This window comes from Euleptes europaea, chromosome 14, assembly GCF_029931775.1.
Source record: "Euleptes europaea isolate rEulEur1 chromosome 14, rEulEur1.hap1, whole genome shotgun sequence".
NCBI lineage: Eukaryota > Metazoa > Chordata > Lepidosauria > Squamata > Sphaerodactylidae > Euleptes > Euleptes europaea.
The window spans coordinates 57,474,579-57,487,957 of NC_079325.1; the positions used below are offsets into that span (position 1 = coordinate 57,474,579).

Sequence of the window (13,379 nt, forward strand, 5' to 3'; positions counted from 1 at the left end):
AGAAGTCGCTGGCTGCACGGCCAAAGGCACCTGAGATGGGGCAGTGCAAAACAAGCAACCGAACCCTTGGCCAATGTTGTGTTTCATGTTTCTTCTCCCCTGTCTGTAGGCTTTTGATCTATGGCGAGTACTGCAGTCACATGGAATATGCGCAGACCACGCTGAATCAACTCATGGCCAACCGTGAAGATGTTCGTCAGAAAGTCGAGGTGACAAGCTTCAGGAGATGGCTGGGACAATCCCTGTCTCCTCCTCCTCCTCCCTCCCTCCCTCTCCCTCTCTCTCTCTCTCTCTCTCTCTCTCTCTCTCTCTCTCTCTCTCTCGTTCTTCTTTTCAGATGAGCTCTCTGAACTCGTAACTGCTTGTTGTCCCCCACCACCACCACCAGTGAACTCCAGAAGATCCAGGTCTGAAGGCTAGAGGTTTTTTGGCACCTTTTTTGGGCAGCAGAGTGACCTCCAGCTACCTTCTCCATTTGTACAACATTAATTATAAAGGGGAGGGGTATTCCTAAAACTACCCTGACCCCAGGGCCTTGGAGAACAGGAGGGTCTAGCCAAATACAGGACATGGTAGAACTCTTGTTGAAAGGAGGCTTTTGACAGAACAGCTTCCTTACAAATGCAGGCTATGTGCCGTCTCATGAACGCACACGAAGCTGCCCTATACTGAACCAGAAGTAAGAAGGGAAGAAGCTATAAAGTTAAGACCTCTGCAAAATGTCAACAAAATAACAACATAGACATACACTTCAAAAATGTAATCAGTGGCTGAATAATAACATGCTATATGTAGCATGTGACAATATCAAAAATATCACTTAAATACATATTTTAAGGTTACATAAATCTGAAGGCCATCAATTATATTTTTGAAGTGTTGATGGGACATATATTCCAATGTTTGATACACACTTTTGGATTTTTGTGTTTGTCAAATGAATATATGTACATAGTATATTTATGTATGGTTATTTTGTTTACATTTTGTAAAGGTCTAAACTTTGTGGTTTCTTTCCTTCTGTATTGGGACCTCTCCTCGTTTTCTGTTTTTGGTTTTCTATATGGAATCAGACCCTTGGTACATCAAAGTCAGTATTTACTCAGACTGGCAGCAGCTCTCCAGGGTCTGAGGTAGAGGTCTTTCACATCACCTACTGCATGATCCTTTAACTGGAGTTCCTGGGGATTGAACCTGGGACCTTCTGCATGCCAAGCAGGTGCTCTACCACTGAGCCATGGCCCCTCCCTGTCCGACTGGGCCCCATCTGCTCAGTCATCTGGACTGACTTTGGATAAGAACCCTGTCCACTGAGTGAGTCAGCCCATCGTCTCCTCTGAAAAGCAGAGCAGGGGCTGGGCCTCTGGGTTCCCTCGTCCCTGCCTCAGCCGCTTTCTAGAATCATAGAGTTGGAGGGGACCACCAGGGCCATCTAGTCCAAACCCCTGCACAATGCAGGAAATTCACAACGAACTCCTCCCCCCACACCCCCAGTGACCCCTACTCCATGCCCAGAAGATGGCCAAGGTGCCCTCCCTCTCATCATCTGCTTAAGGTCACAGAATCAGCATTGCTGACAGATGGCCTCTGCTTAAAAACCTCCAGGGAAGGAGAGCTCACCACCTCCCGAGGATGCCTGTTCCACTGAGGAACTGCTTTAACTGTCAGAAAATTCTTCCTAATGTCTAGACAGGAACTCTTTTGATTTAATTTCAACCCATTGGTTCTGGTCTGACCTTCTTGGGCAACAGAAAACAACTCGGCACCCTCCTCCATATGACAGCCCTTCAAGTACTTGAAGATGGTTATCATATCCCCTCTCAGTCTTCTCCTCTTCAGGCTAAACATACCCAGCTCCTTCAACCTTTCCTTATAGGACTTGGTCTCCAGACCCCTCACCATCTTTGTTGCCCTCCTCTGGACATGTTCCAGCTTATTGTCGAAGGCTTTCACGGTCAGAGTTCATTGGTTCTTGTGGGTTATCCGGGCTGTGTAACCGTGGTCTTGGTATTTTCTTTCCTGATGTTTCGCCAGCAGCTGTGGCAGGCATCTTCAGAGGAGTAACACTGAAGGACAGTGTCTCTCAGTGTCAAGTGTGTAGGAAGAGTAATATATAGTCAGAAAGGGGTTGGGTTGAGCTGAATCATGGTCCTGCAAAAAGTATCAAAGGTAATGTGCTAATCATTGTCCTGTAAGTATCAAGATAATGTGCTATACCACACCCTCATTAGCACAAGACCACGGTTACACAGCCCGGATAACCTACAAGAACCAATGTTCCAAATTGTCTACATCTTTCTTAAATTGCGGTGCCCAAAACTGAACACAGAACTCTAGGTGAGGTCTTACCAGAGCAGAGTAAAGCGATACCATCACTTCCTCAGAACAGTCTGTTCCACAGTCACAGATTTTCCTGCTCCTAGCATCGGTGTGGGTGGTGAAACTCTCCAGATGAGGAGGAGGCCTCTTGTGAAGTGCTTTGAAAAGTGCTACATACTCTGGTATCAAACTGGCACTTTAGTGATCTTGGCTGAAGTCCTGTCATGGGAGTTCACGGACCAAGGTATCTAACCTGTGAGATCCCACACATGCACTCCTGTGGAGCACAGAATTTTTTTCTCCCAGTTCTCATGATCTCTGAGGAAAATAAGCGTGGGAAAGAGTGGCCAATTCTCTTTCTGCTCCTGGGGTTCCTCTCCATTGAAGCGTGCCACCTTCCAAGGATCTGCAACTCCAGTTGCTAGGAGCAGAATAGGATTGAAGCCTAAACAGGATGGAGTTGCCGGAACCCATTTATTCCTGGATGGGAGTCTGGGCCACATGGGAGGATAGCGCAGCTTTCTGCAGCCGTGCGATGCAAATCGGGAGGCTCCTGGTTCTAATCCCGCTTGCTCCTGACACATACCAGTGGGATTCTGTCATGTGGATGTGGCCAGCTGTTAATGGTGCAGTAGTTTCCCACACTCCATCCCTTGCACACAATGCATACCGTGTGTGTATGTGGGGGGGGGGGGCAGGCCTTTCAGGGAAACCTGGCGAAGATACAGAAGAATGAATTCCTTTCCTTTTTGCTTTGTATCTCTTTCAGGAATGCACCTTGAAAGTTCAGGATGGGAAGTTCAAGCTGCAGGACCTGTTGGTGGTGCCGATGCAGCGGGTCTTGAAGTACCACCTCCTCTTGAAAGTAAGTCGGCCTCCCCAGATGGGCTCCTCTGGCCCTGATGCGCAAGATAGGAGTGCCTTTTAGGGGCAGGGGAAGACAACTGTGTTGGGAGAGGATATAAAGCGTCACACAAAAATTCTTCCTCCTGTGTCGCAACACTTTGATTCAGGGAGAGGGGGTCTGTTGCCTGATGAAATTGCTCCTCATAAATGGCCCGTGTTGCTCTGAGCATGGAGCGCATGCGGCAGAGGCAGCTGGGGACCCAGTTCAGCTGTTTAGGTCTTGCTCCAATTCAGAACGATGACAGCGTTGCTCAGCGGCGCTGTTGCATGGCTGCGTTCTGCAGAGCCAACAGAGGGCACCATTATTACTTTGTTAAAATAGATCAGATGTCACAATCGTGTGAATCTGCTTGAACTGCTTTCTTCTTGTCTTGCTTCTTTGCTTTCCTGGGGCCTCTTGGCTGGCTGCTTGTTTGGTAGCCTCTGGCCTGATCCAACAGGGTCTTCCCCCTGGCCCGGCCCAGTTCAGCAGCTCTTAGCTTGATCCCACATGCATGCGATAAAGTGGTGCCTATGCACTTAGGGTTACCAGGTGCCGGCTGGTGGCAGGTAAACCCCCAGCAATTTACCCTCTGCCTGCCGGCCACCTGAGGGTCGGCAGGCAAACTTGCACACGCGCACATACCGTGCATACGTCACTTACGGTTTACAACCTTCTCTTGTGGGGCCTTATACAGCTGTCTTCCCCAGTGCCACACACGCACACAATCCCGATATAGCCCCATAGCCTCCCACCGGAGGAGAGGGGGGACCTGGCAGCCCTATACGTACTGCTGAAAGAAAGATACTCTGTGCAGGTTCAGAGGCCCTCTCCTCTCCAAGCGCCCTGCAGGTGCACTGAAAAACAGGTCCAGGGTTATTAATGAGATGGGAAATGTGGTTTCTGGGGCTCCATCAAAAAAACCCAGGGGGGTTCCCGGCATCCAGGGCCAGCATGAGCAGGAGCCGCTGCTGGTGTAGCAGACGCCACATTGTCCGCCTGACTGGATGCCCAAAAGCCCAAGTGGGTGTTCAGGTGGGGGCAAGATTTAGGCTTGGGGGGGTCTTGACAGAAGAGCATCTGAAAGGCTGCCACGTCTGCCCTTATGCTGGGGACAAAGGCCGGGTCAGGCTGCGGGAAACGGCTGGTCATGCCGAGGAGGCGAGAGTGGGAGGCCTCATCCGCAGTCAAGAAAAGCATCTGGGAGGAATGGGGAAGAGGCCGGAGAGGCAAAGGAGGCAGGGAGCTGGCCTGGGTCCAGGGAGAGCTGCAGGGCTCGGAGGCTGGAGGGCCCCAGTTTGCAAGAGAGGCGGAGCGCCTTGCACTTACAAGTGAACCAGAGGTCTCGTCATGCATGGGGACAAAACCTCTTTCCTCTCTGGGCCTCAGTCCTGAGCATCTTGTGAGCAGCTCCTGAAGTGCCAACAGGCAACGGCGGTCAGGCAGGTTCTGCCATCTTCTTTTCAGCCAAAGTTGAGCCATGCCTGGGTTCCCTGCCAGGCCTGGGCCCTGCCTTGAAAACCTGTTCTGGGGCTTAGCCCTAGCTTGCCTTCCCCCTGCCTGCGGCAGACCCCTCGGAGGCAGGAGGAGGAAGCAGAGGGGGGCCCCCACCATTGTGCTGGGTCTATTGGGGGGCTTTGTATTTAACTTGCCTCAGGACAGACTCCAGAGGGAGGAGCCTTGGAGGTGTGTTGCAGCCAAGCACCAGAGAGGCTCCTGGCACTGGGAAGACAGTCACACATTCATAGCAGCGAAAAACCTTTTCGCACCAGAACTCCCCCCCCCCTTTATCAGATGCATGGAATGGAGCTGCTGAGCAGCATCTGATGGGACCCTCACTCGTCTGATCCAGCAGGGCTCTTCTAATGTTCTTGCGAAAGCTTTTCCCACAGTACATTTGTTAGTCTTTCTGGTGCCACAAGACACTGTGGCTGGATGCAGATTGTCTAGTCTGTCTAGCACTGAGCTGGGCTGGGGCTTCCTGGTGTGCTCGTGGGGCTGGCTTCCTCCTTCCCCCATTCTTCTCTCATGGAGAACCCTGGGGAGAAACCAGTCCATTGTGTGCCTGCATCCATTCCTAATGAGTAGCCAGACTTCATTTCTCACTGGGATGCTCTGTGCAGGAAGGAAGGAGCCAGGTGTGCGTGGCAGCACTGCAACGAGCAGGATTTGTGGGCATCCTGGCTAGAAGTGGCCCTTTGCCACTTCAATTGTTTACACTTTCAGCCTCAGTTGTTTAAACTTCCATGGCGATTTGTAGATGCCAGAGATTGAACTTCGGACCTTCTGCACGTCGAGCAGATGCTCCACCACTGAGCCACAGCCTCTCCCCAAAATTGTGCAGTTTCCAGCTACCTGGTCTGTTTCTCATTTTCCCCCTTTTAAAATGACAACAGCATAATTACTGCCCTTCCTTGGTGCTTTAGTCCTTTGAAGCGCAGTGTGACCTCAGCTAATTCCACATTGTTAGCCATGAGAGGCAAATAAAGAAGCTTGCAAATAATCTGATTAGGTATGAAATTCCTTCTGCCAGCTCTGTGCTAGCTGGAGCACCAAAACTCTCCCCAACAACGAGGCAGCAGAAGGGAGCAGACCCACCATTTCCCAACCACAGGTGGTTGCAACCCACAGCCGCCACCCCTCCCCCTGGCATTTCCGTGGCTGCAGGCAGTTTGCCACTGAGCAGGGCTTTGTGGCTTGCCACGTGCAGAGCAGCTGGGCAGGACTGCCGCTAACAGACCCCGCTTGTCTTGCAGGAGCTGCTCAGCCATTCCTCCGACCGGCCAGAAAAGCAGCAGCTCAAGGAGGCCTTGGAAGCCATGCAGGTAGGGAGAGACTTGGCAGAGCGCCAGAATGGATGATACGCTCCCGATACACCCACCAGAGAGCATTGTGCTCATCGAACACCAACGTATTGGTTGTCCCCGGCCCAAGAAGTGTCCAGTTGTCCTCAACCAAGGCCAGGGCTTTTTCAGCCCTGGCCCTGACCTGGTGGAACTCCCTGTCTAATGAGACCAGGGTCCTGTGGGATTTAATGCAGTTCTGCAGGGCCTGTAAGACCAAAATGTTCCGCCAGGCCTGTGGCTAAGGGCGGCAACAGTTTCCATCATGTCTGGCCCCCGTCCCCCCTTTTGTCCCTTTGGGTGGCTCTCGGATCTGTGGGCAGACTCTGAGTGCCTACTGTTCTAGATTTTGAATTAGTATTTTAATAAGATTGGATTTCCGTGATTTTTATTGTATGTATTATTGTTTTAATTGATGTAACCTGCTCTGAGCCCGGCCTTGGCCAGGGATGAAGGGCAGGCCAGAAGTCTAAATATAAATAAAAATTAAAATGAGCTGGTCCTGAGAGGTCTAGTGGGCAAATGTTTTTTAACCAGGGCTCTGTTTTGACTTGAGCAAGGGCTGAACATTCACCTGCAATGGTTCTGCACGTTGACACGTTTTTCCGTGAACTCTTTCAGCCTTGGAGCGGCAGCAGAGGCTCTGGCAGAAATCCCCTCATGGGCTCATCCCATCGCTCGTGCAAGAAGAGTGAGTGGCTCTGCCAGGCCTCTGCTGCTGGGCAACCGATGGGGCAGCGGATCAGGGCCCTTTGCCTCAGCTCAACAATGCTGGAAGGGGAGGTCTTTGGGATCAGGTGCTGCCCTGGGGGCCAGATGAGAAGACATCCATGCAAGACAGCGTAGGCCCTCAGGGCTCCAGTTGTTGACCCATGTGAATATGAATACGAAGCCTTTATTGGCATTAGTTATACAACATTTATATAAACATGATAAAAACAATTTAGACTCATCTCCATAAAACTGACACTAAAACAGGTTTAAATACCTTAGAAGTTACTCACTTCACAGCCCTAAAACTACCTCATGAGTTGCACAAGCTTTCACACACTTTAATTGCCCTCAGTAAAAATCTTGCCACCACATCAATTATTAGTGGATCCTGCGCGTTCATAAGGATGGAGGCCTTAATGCTTACAGGTAGCCATTGTTTGTCCGCGAAGGTTGGGTCTATTAATTGAAAACGACCTCTAGCATACAGAGGATTAAAATGTGGGAGACTGTTTCAATTTTACCCTCCCCACAAGGACATACCCTTTCTGCAAAAGGGACTTTATTATATCTCCCTTGCAGCACGACAGAAGGGAGAACATTTAGTCTAGCCAGCATACAGGCTCTTCTTTGATCAGGATCAGTTAGGCATGTTAAATACCGGGATCCAGAAGGGCTGTTGAGGGAAGGCTCCCAGCAGAGAGGTGGGCCCCTACTGTTTGCCAATCTCCTAAGGTCCTGTTGTTCTATGTCTAGAAATCTGCTTCCTCTGTGAGACGGTACAGCGGATCCAAGGGGATTCCTATTTGTTTAATTTTGCTTTCTATATGGAATATTTAGAATTGGATAGCATATGGTAAACAAGGCTATTTGAATCCGACTTGAAATGTTACCCATGCATTGGCGTGTATGGCTAGGGCGTGCATCCCTCTAGACCCTTTGGATAATCTGCAGGTCAGAAATTACTGAAAATCCCTGCACCTGGAGACTGTAAAATCTGCATCCTGTGCAAACTGAGCAGGTTTGCACAAGTTTTCTTCTTATACTTTTATATGCAATTAATATGTTCCACTTTTGTTGGTTACAAAATGGGGCAACAAGCCAGGCAGGGCGCTGAGGCCTGGGATTCTTGAAATCCAGGTCAGCAACTCTCTGGCTTCCAGGGTGGCCAACCTCCGGGGGTGGGCTGGAGATCTCTTGGAATTACAACTGATCTCCAGACAACAGAGGTCAGTTCCCCTGAAGAAAATGGCTCCTTTGGAGAGTGGACTGTTCAGTAGTATATCCCACTGAGGTCCTGCCCCTTCGTAAACCCCACCTTGCCCAGGCTCCACTCCCAAATCTCCAGGAATTTTTCAAGCCAGAGTTGGCAGCCCTACCGAATAGAGAAATAGTTTATTTACAGCCCTTAGCCAGATAAAACCAGAAACATGGACTAAAATATTCTTACAAACAAAGGATTACAGTCCGAGTCCTATAAAACTTTAAAAAAGAAATAACAACCGAGACATATCTGCCAATTGGGCTAAGAGACTGTTCTATGAAGTCGAATTTTCATTGCTGCCGAGCAAAATTTCGCAACCTGTAATGTGATTGAAGGATTATCCCCTTGTAGGAGCAACTAAATGTTTTCTCCTGCCCTGTCAGGTCCTATTCTCATTAAGAGGGGCTCAATAAACTTAGAATGGGGTAATGTGTAAAAATTACAGTTCAGGAGGGCGTGCTCAATAGTTTCTACCGGTAAGTCCCCTGAGTTACAGGGGCAGAATCTCTCCTCCCTGGGTATCTTCTTAAATTTCCCCTCTAGCATAGCAGAGGGTAAGGCTGCACACCTGGCCAGGGTAAAGGCCCTTCTATAATTATTTATCTCTAAGTAGTGAAGATAAGCTGCTGGTGCAAGGATGAATTTAGAATGGAGGGGTGCCATGAATAGAGGCGCCCTTGCTAAATCGGCTTGTCGCTCAATGTCTTTAATCCTTTGAGTTATAATTAACTTAGCTTGCTCCCACCCTAACTGACATAGTGCTAGGGGTGTAAAACCCAAATTATTTAAAATATTGTCGAAGGCTTTCACGGTCAGAGTTCATTGGTTCTTGTAGGTTATCCGGGCTGTGTGACCGTGGTCTTGGTATTTTCTTTCCTGATGTTTCGCCAGCAGCTGTGGCAGGCATCTTCAGAGGAGTAACACTGAAGGACAGTGTCTCTCAGTGTCAAGTGTGTAGGAAGAGTAATATATAGTCAGAAAGGGGTTGGGTTGAGCTGAATCATTGTCCTGCAAAAAGTATCAAAGGTAATGTGCTAATGAGGGTGTGGTATGTTAATATGGAACCATTGTATCCTGAAGTGATCTGTTAATGTGTGAAATCCAAGGCTAATCTGCATGGCTATTGTGGACTGTAGTCTTTGTTAGTCTGGAGGTTTTCAGGACAGGAAGCCAAGCCTTATTCATTCTTAAACACTCTTCTTTTCTGTTAAAGTTGTGCTGATGTTTATGAATGTTTGGATGGATATTATTAAGATGGTTTAGAAAGTCCCGTAATTTTTCTTCACCATGGCTCCAAATCGTAAATGTATCATTCAGTTTACCATGGAAAAGGAAATTGAGGGTAAACTCCCACTTCTTGATACCCTTGTCATCCGTAAAACAAACTTTCAGTTAGGTCACAAGGTCTACTGGAAACCAACTCACACAGATCGCTACTTACACAAAAACTCCAACCACCACCCCCGACAGAAAAGAGGAATAATCAAAACATTAATGGACCGTTCAAGACGGCTCTGTGAACCACAGTTTCTCAAGGAAGAAACTAATCACCTAAATCACGCACTGCTAGCAAACGGCTACTCCAAGAATGAAATCAGAAGGGCCATTAAACCAAACAAAAATCAGAAAACTCAGGAAAAACAGTCTCCCATAGGAAAGGAATTCTTGCCATTTATTAAAGGAGTCACTGATAGGATGGAGAAACTATTGAAAAAACATAACCTACAAACAATGTTTAAACCCACCAAGAAAATACAACAGATGCTACAATCAGCAAAAGACAAAAGAGACCCCCTCACCTCTGCAGGAGTATATCGTATACCCTGCAGTTGTGGACAAGTTTACATCGGGACCACAAAACGCAGCATACAAACAAGGATAAAAGAACATGAAAGATACTGCAGACATGGCCAGCCTGAGAAATCAACAGTGGCTGAACATGGACTGACACAAACAGGACACAGGGTCTTATTCCAAGACACTGGAAGACTGGACAATTCTACCAACTATTTTGTCAGATTACACAGAGAAGCCATTGAAATTCATAAACATCAGCACAACTTTAACAGAAAAGAAGAGTGTTTAAGAATGAATAAGGCTTGGCTTCCTGTCCTGAAAACCTCCAGACTAACAAAGACTACAGTCCACAATAGCCATGCAGATTAGCCTTGGATTTCACACATTAACAGATCACTTCAGGATACAATGGTTCCATATTAACATACTACACCCTCATTAGCACATTATCTTGATACTTACAGGACAATGATTAGCACATTACCTTTGATACTTTTTGCAGGACAATGATTCAGCTCAACCCAACCCCTTTCTGACTATATATTACTCTTCCTACACACTTGACACTGAGAGACACTGTCCTTCAGTGTTACTCCTCTGAAGATGCCTGCCACAGCTGCTGGCGAAACGTCAGGAAAGAAAATACCAAGACCACGGTCACACAGCCCGGATAACCTACAAGAACCAAATTATTTGTCTTCAATGGCTATCAACCATTTTGACCTAAAGGTGTCACATAGAATAGAAGATAAATTTTATTACAGTCAATGACCAGCACGAGTAAAAACAGGTAAGTTACCAATTTACAAAAGGTGTCACATAAGATCAGTGGGATAAAACACATGAACACATGAAGCTGCCTTCTACTGAATCAGACCCTTGGTCCATCAAAGTCAGTATTGTCTATTCAGACCAGCAGCGGCTCTCCAAGGTCTCAGGTAGAGGTCTTTCTCATCACCTACTTGCCTGGTCCCTTTAACTGGAGATGCCGGGGATTGAACCTGGGACCTTCTGCATGCCGAACAGATGCTCTACCACTGAGCCACAGCCCCTCCATAAATCGAAGAGAAGACAATCCTTGCCTCCACCTTCATCATGCCAGTTTCTAAACGAATCAATGCATTTGGTACACTTCTTGGCAATTGTAGGGTAGCTCTAAGGAACTTGGATTGCACTCGCTGAATGGGAATAAGACAAGAGGGTGGAGAATCTGTTCCATATAGCATTTGTGCTAGGGTTTTCGCCTGATAAAGGGGGTTACCGCACTTTGTATTCCCAACGATGTATTAAGAGTTTGAAAATGTTGTAAAAAACATCGCTTTAAAAGGGTTTTTGGATACCACGGCTTATAAATGGTTGGAAGACGTCTTCACAGCTAAAAGGGCCAAACAAAGTGCGAACAGTATTTTTTATAACATTTTCAATCTCTTAATACATCGGTGGGAATACAAGTGCGGTAACAGCCCATGTTTAAGTGCGGCTGGAATATACAGTTATGTGCCCCTTTAGTCCGGAGGAAACTGATTATTGAACAAGCTGATCTTTCCCCCAAAATGGCTACATGGGTATTATGGGCCAACTTGGAACCAGATGCCTGGATTGTCGTTCCAAGATATTTATAATGGGTAACTTGTTCCCCCTACTGAATAGTTTCAGAGATTCTCCAAGCAGTAGCCACACATTTCCCAGCAGATTCTCACAATGCAAAAGCACAGCAGACATTTAACTCTGAGTTCTGATTATTCTGAATTGGGAGTGATTGGGTCACTCCCAGCGTAAGTGTCCTGGCCAGTGGGATGTGTCAGTGGAATGAACAGAGACAAAAAGCAACGATTGGTGCAAGGAAATAGAATTTAAAATTTAATAATTGAAGTACCCCTATGTGTTTCGCACGAGCTTCTTCAGGGGGATCGTTCTTTGCTCAAGCATCCCATGCAACAAGCAGAGAAAATTCCCCCCTGTAGAGGCTGGTGCGAAACATGTTGGGGTACTTTAATGATTCAGTTTTAAATTCTATCCCCTTGCACCAACCATTTCTTTTTGTCTCTGTTTTGTTTTGGTGTGGCCCCTTTTTTCTGCTTAGTCAGTGGAATGAAGGCAGACCTAAACAGGAAGTCAAGGGGGGCTTTGGGCTCCCAATAGCATTTTCGTGGTGCATTTTCCTTCACAGCTGTCTGTTTGGGAGTGACTGAATATAAGGATTCAAAAGTTATTGTCCTGGTGTATGTTGTAATTCTTTTATTATCTGCTGCACTCTTGTGCATGTTAGGAGAATTACATTTCCATGGCATGCCATGGATGATGAGAGGGAGGGCATCTTGGCCATCTTCTGGTCACTAGGGGTGTGGAGGGGGGAGGTAGTTGTGAATTTCCTGCATTATGCAGGGGGTTGGACTTGATGGCCCTGGTGGTCCCTTCCAACTCTATGATTCTATGATTCTATGCCCTTGTTAAGACCAGCCCAGTGACCCTTTGCCGTGTGCCAACTTTTGTTCTCCAGCACTCCATATCAGGTGAAATGTTAAAAAATGAAAAAAAGGGGGAAATCAGATATTTCATGTCAGCATAGATCATAGAATCATAGAGTTGGAAGGGACCACCAGGATCATCTAGTCCAACCCCCTGCACGATGCAGGAAACTCACAACTACGTCCCATACACCCCCAGTGCCCAGAAGATGGCCAAGATGCCCCCCTCCCATGAACTGCCCAAGATCATAGAATCGGCATTGCCGACAGATGGCCATCTAGCCTCTGCTTAAAAACCTCCAGTAAAGGAGAGCTCACCACCTCCCGAGGAAGCCAGTTCCACTGAGGAACCGCTCTGTTAGAAAGTTCTTCCTAATGTCTAGATGGAAATTCTTCTGATTTAATTTTAACCCACTGGTTCTGGTCTGACCTGGGGCAACAGAAAACAACTCAGCACCCTCCTCTATATGACAGCCCTTCAAGTACTTGAAGATGGTTATCATATCCCCTCTCAGTCTTCTCCTCTTCAGGCTAAACATACCCAGCTCCTTCAACCTTTCTTCATAGGACTTGGCCTCCAGACCCCTCACCATCTTTGTTGCCCTCCTCTGGACACGTTCCAGCTTGTCTACATCCTTCTTAAATTGTGGTGCCCAAAACTGAACACAATACTCTAGGTGAGGCCTAACCAGAGCAGAGTAAAGCGATACCATCACTTCGTGTGGACACTATACTTCTGTTAATGCAGCCCAAGACCGCATTTTCCTTTTTAGCTACCGCGTCACACTGCTGACTCATGTTCAGTGTTTGGTCTACTAAGACCCCAAGATCCTTTTCGCACACAGTACTGCTAAGACAACTCTCCCCCATCCTATAATTATGCATTTGATTTTTCCTACCTAAATGCAGAACTTCACATTTATCTCTGTTGAAATGAATTTTATTGGTTTTAGCCCAATTCTCCAGCCTGTCAAGATCATCCTGTATCCTGGCTCTGTTTTCTACTGTATTTGCTACCCCTCCCAATTTAGTATCATCTGCAAATTTAATTAGCATCCCCTCTATTCCTTCATTCAAATCATTGATATGAT

The 13,379-nt window shown here is 47.3% G+C and overlaps 1 protein-coding gene across 1 annotated transcript in view; it reads left to right on the plus strand.

Annotated features, from left to right (window-relative positions):
• Positions 1-13,379, plus strand: part of VAV2 (vav guanine nucleotide exchange factor 2) — a 293,174-nt gene that overhangs the window by 234,747 nt on the left and 45,048 nt on the right. The window contains exons 9-11 of the mRNA XM_056860968.1: positions 110-209; positions 3,089-3,184; positions 5,962-6,030. Of these exons, the coding sequence (XP_056716946.1) occupies positions 110-209; positions 3,089-3,184; positions 5,962-6,030 (265 nt within the window). The remainder of the gene's footprint in view (positions 1-109; positions 210-3,088; positions 3,185-5,961; positions 6,031-13,379) is intronic.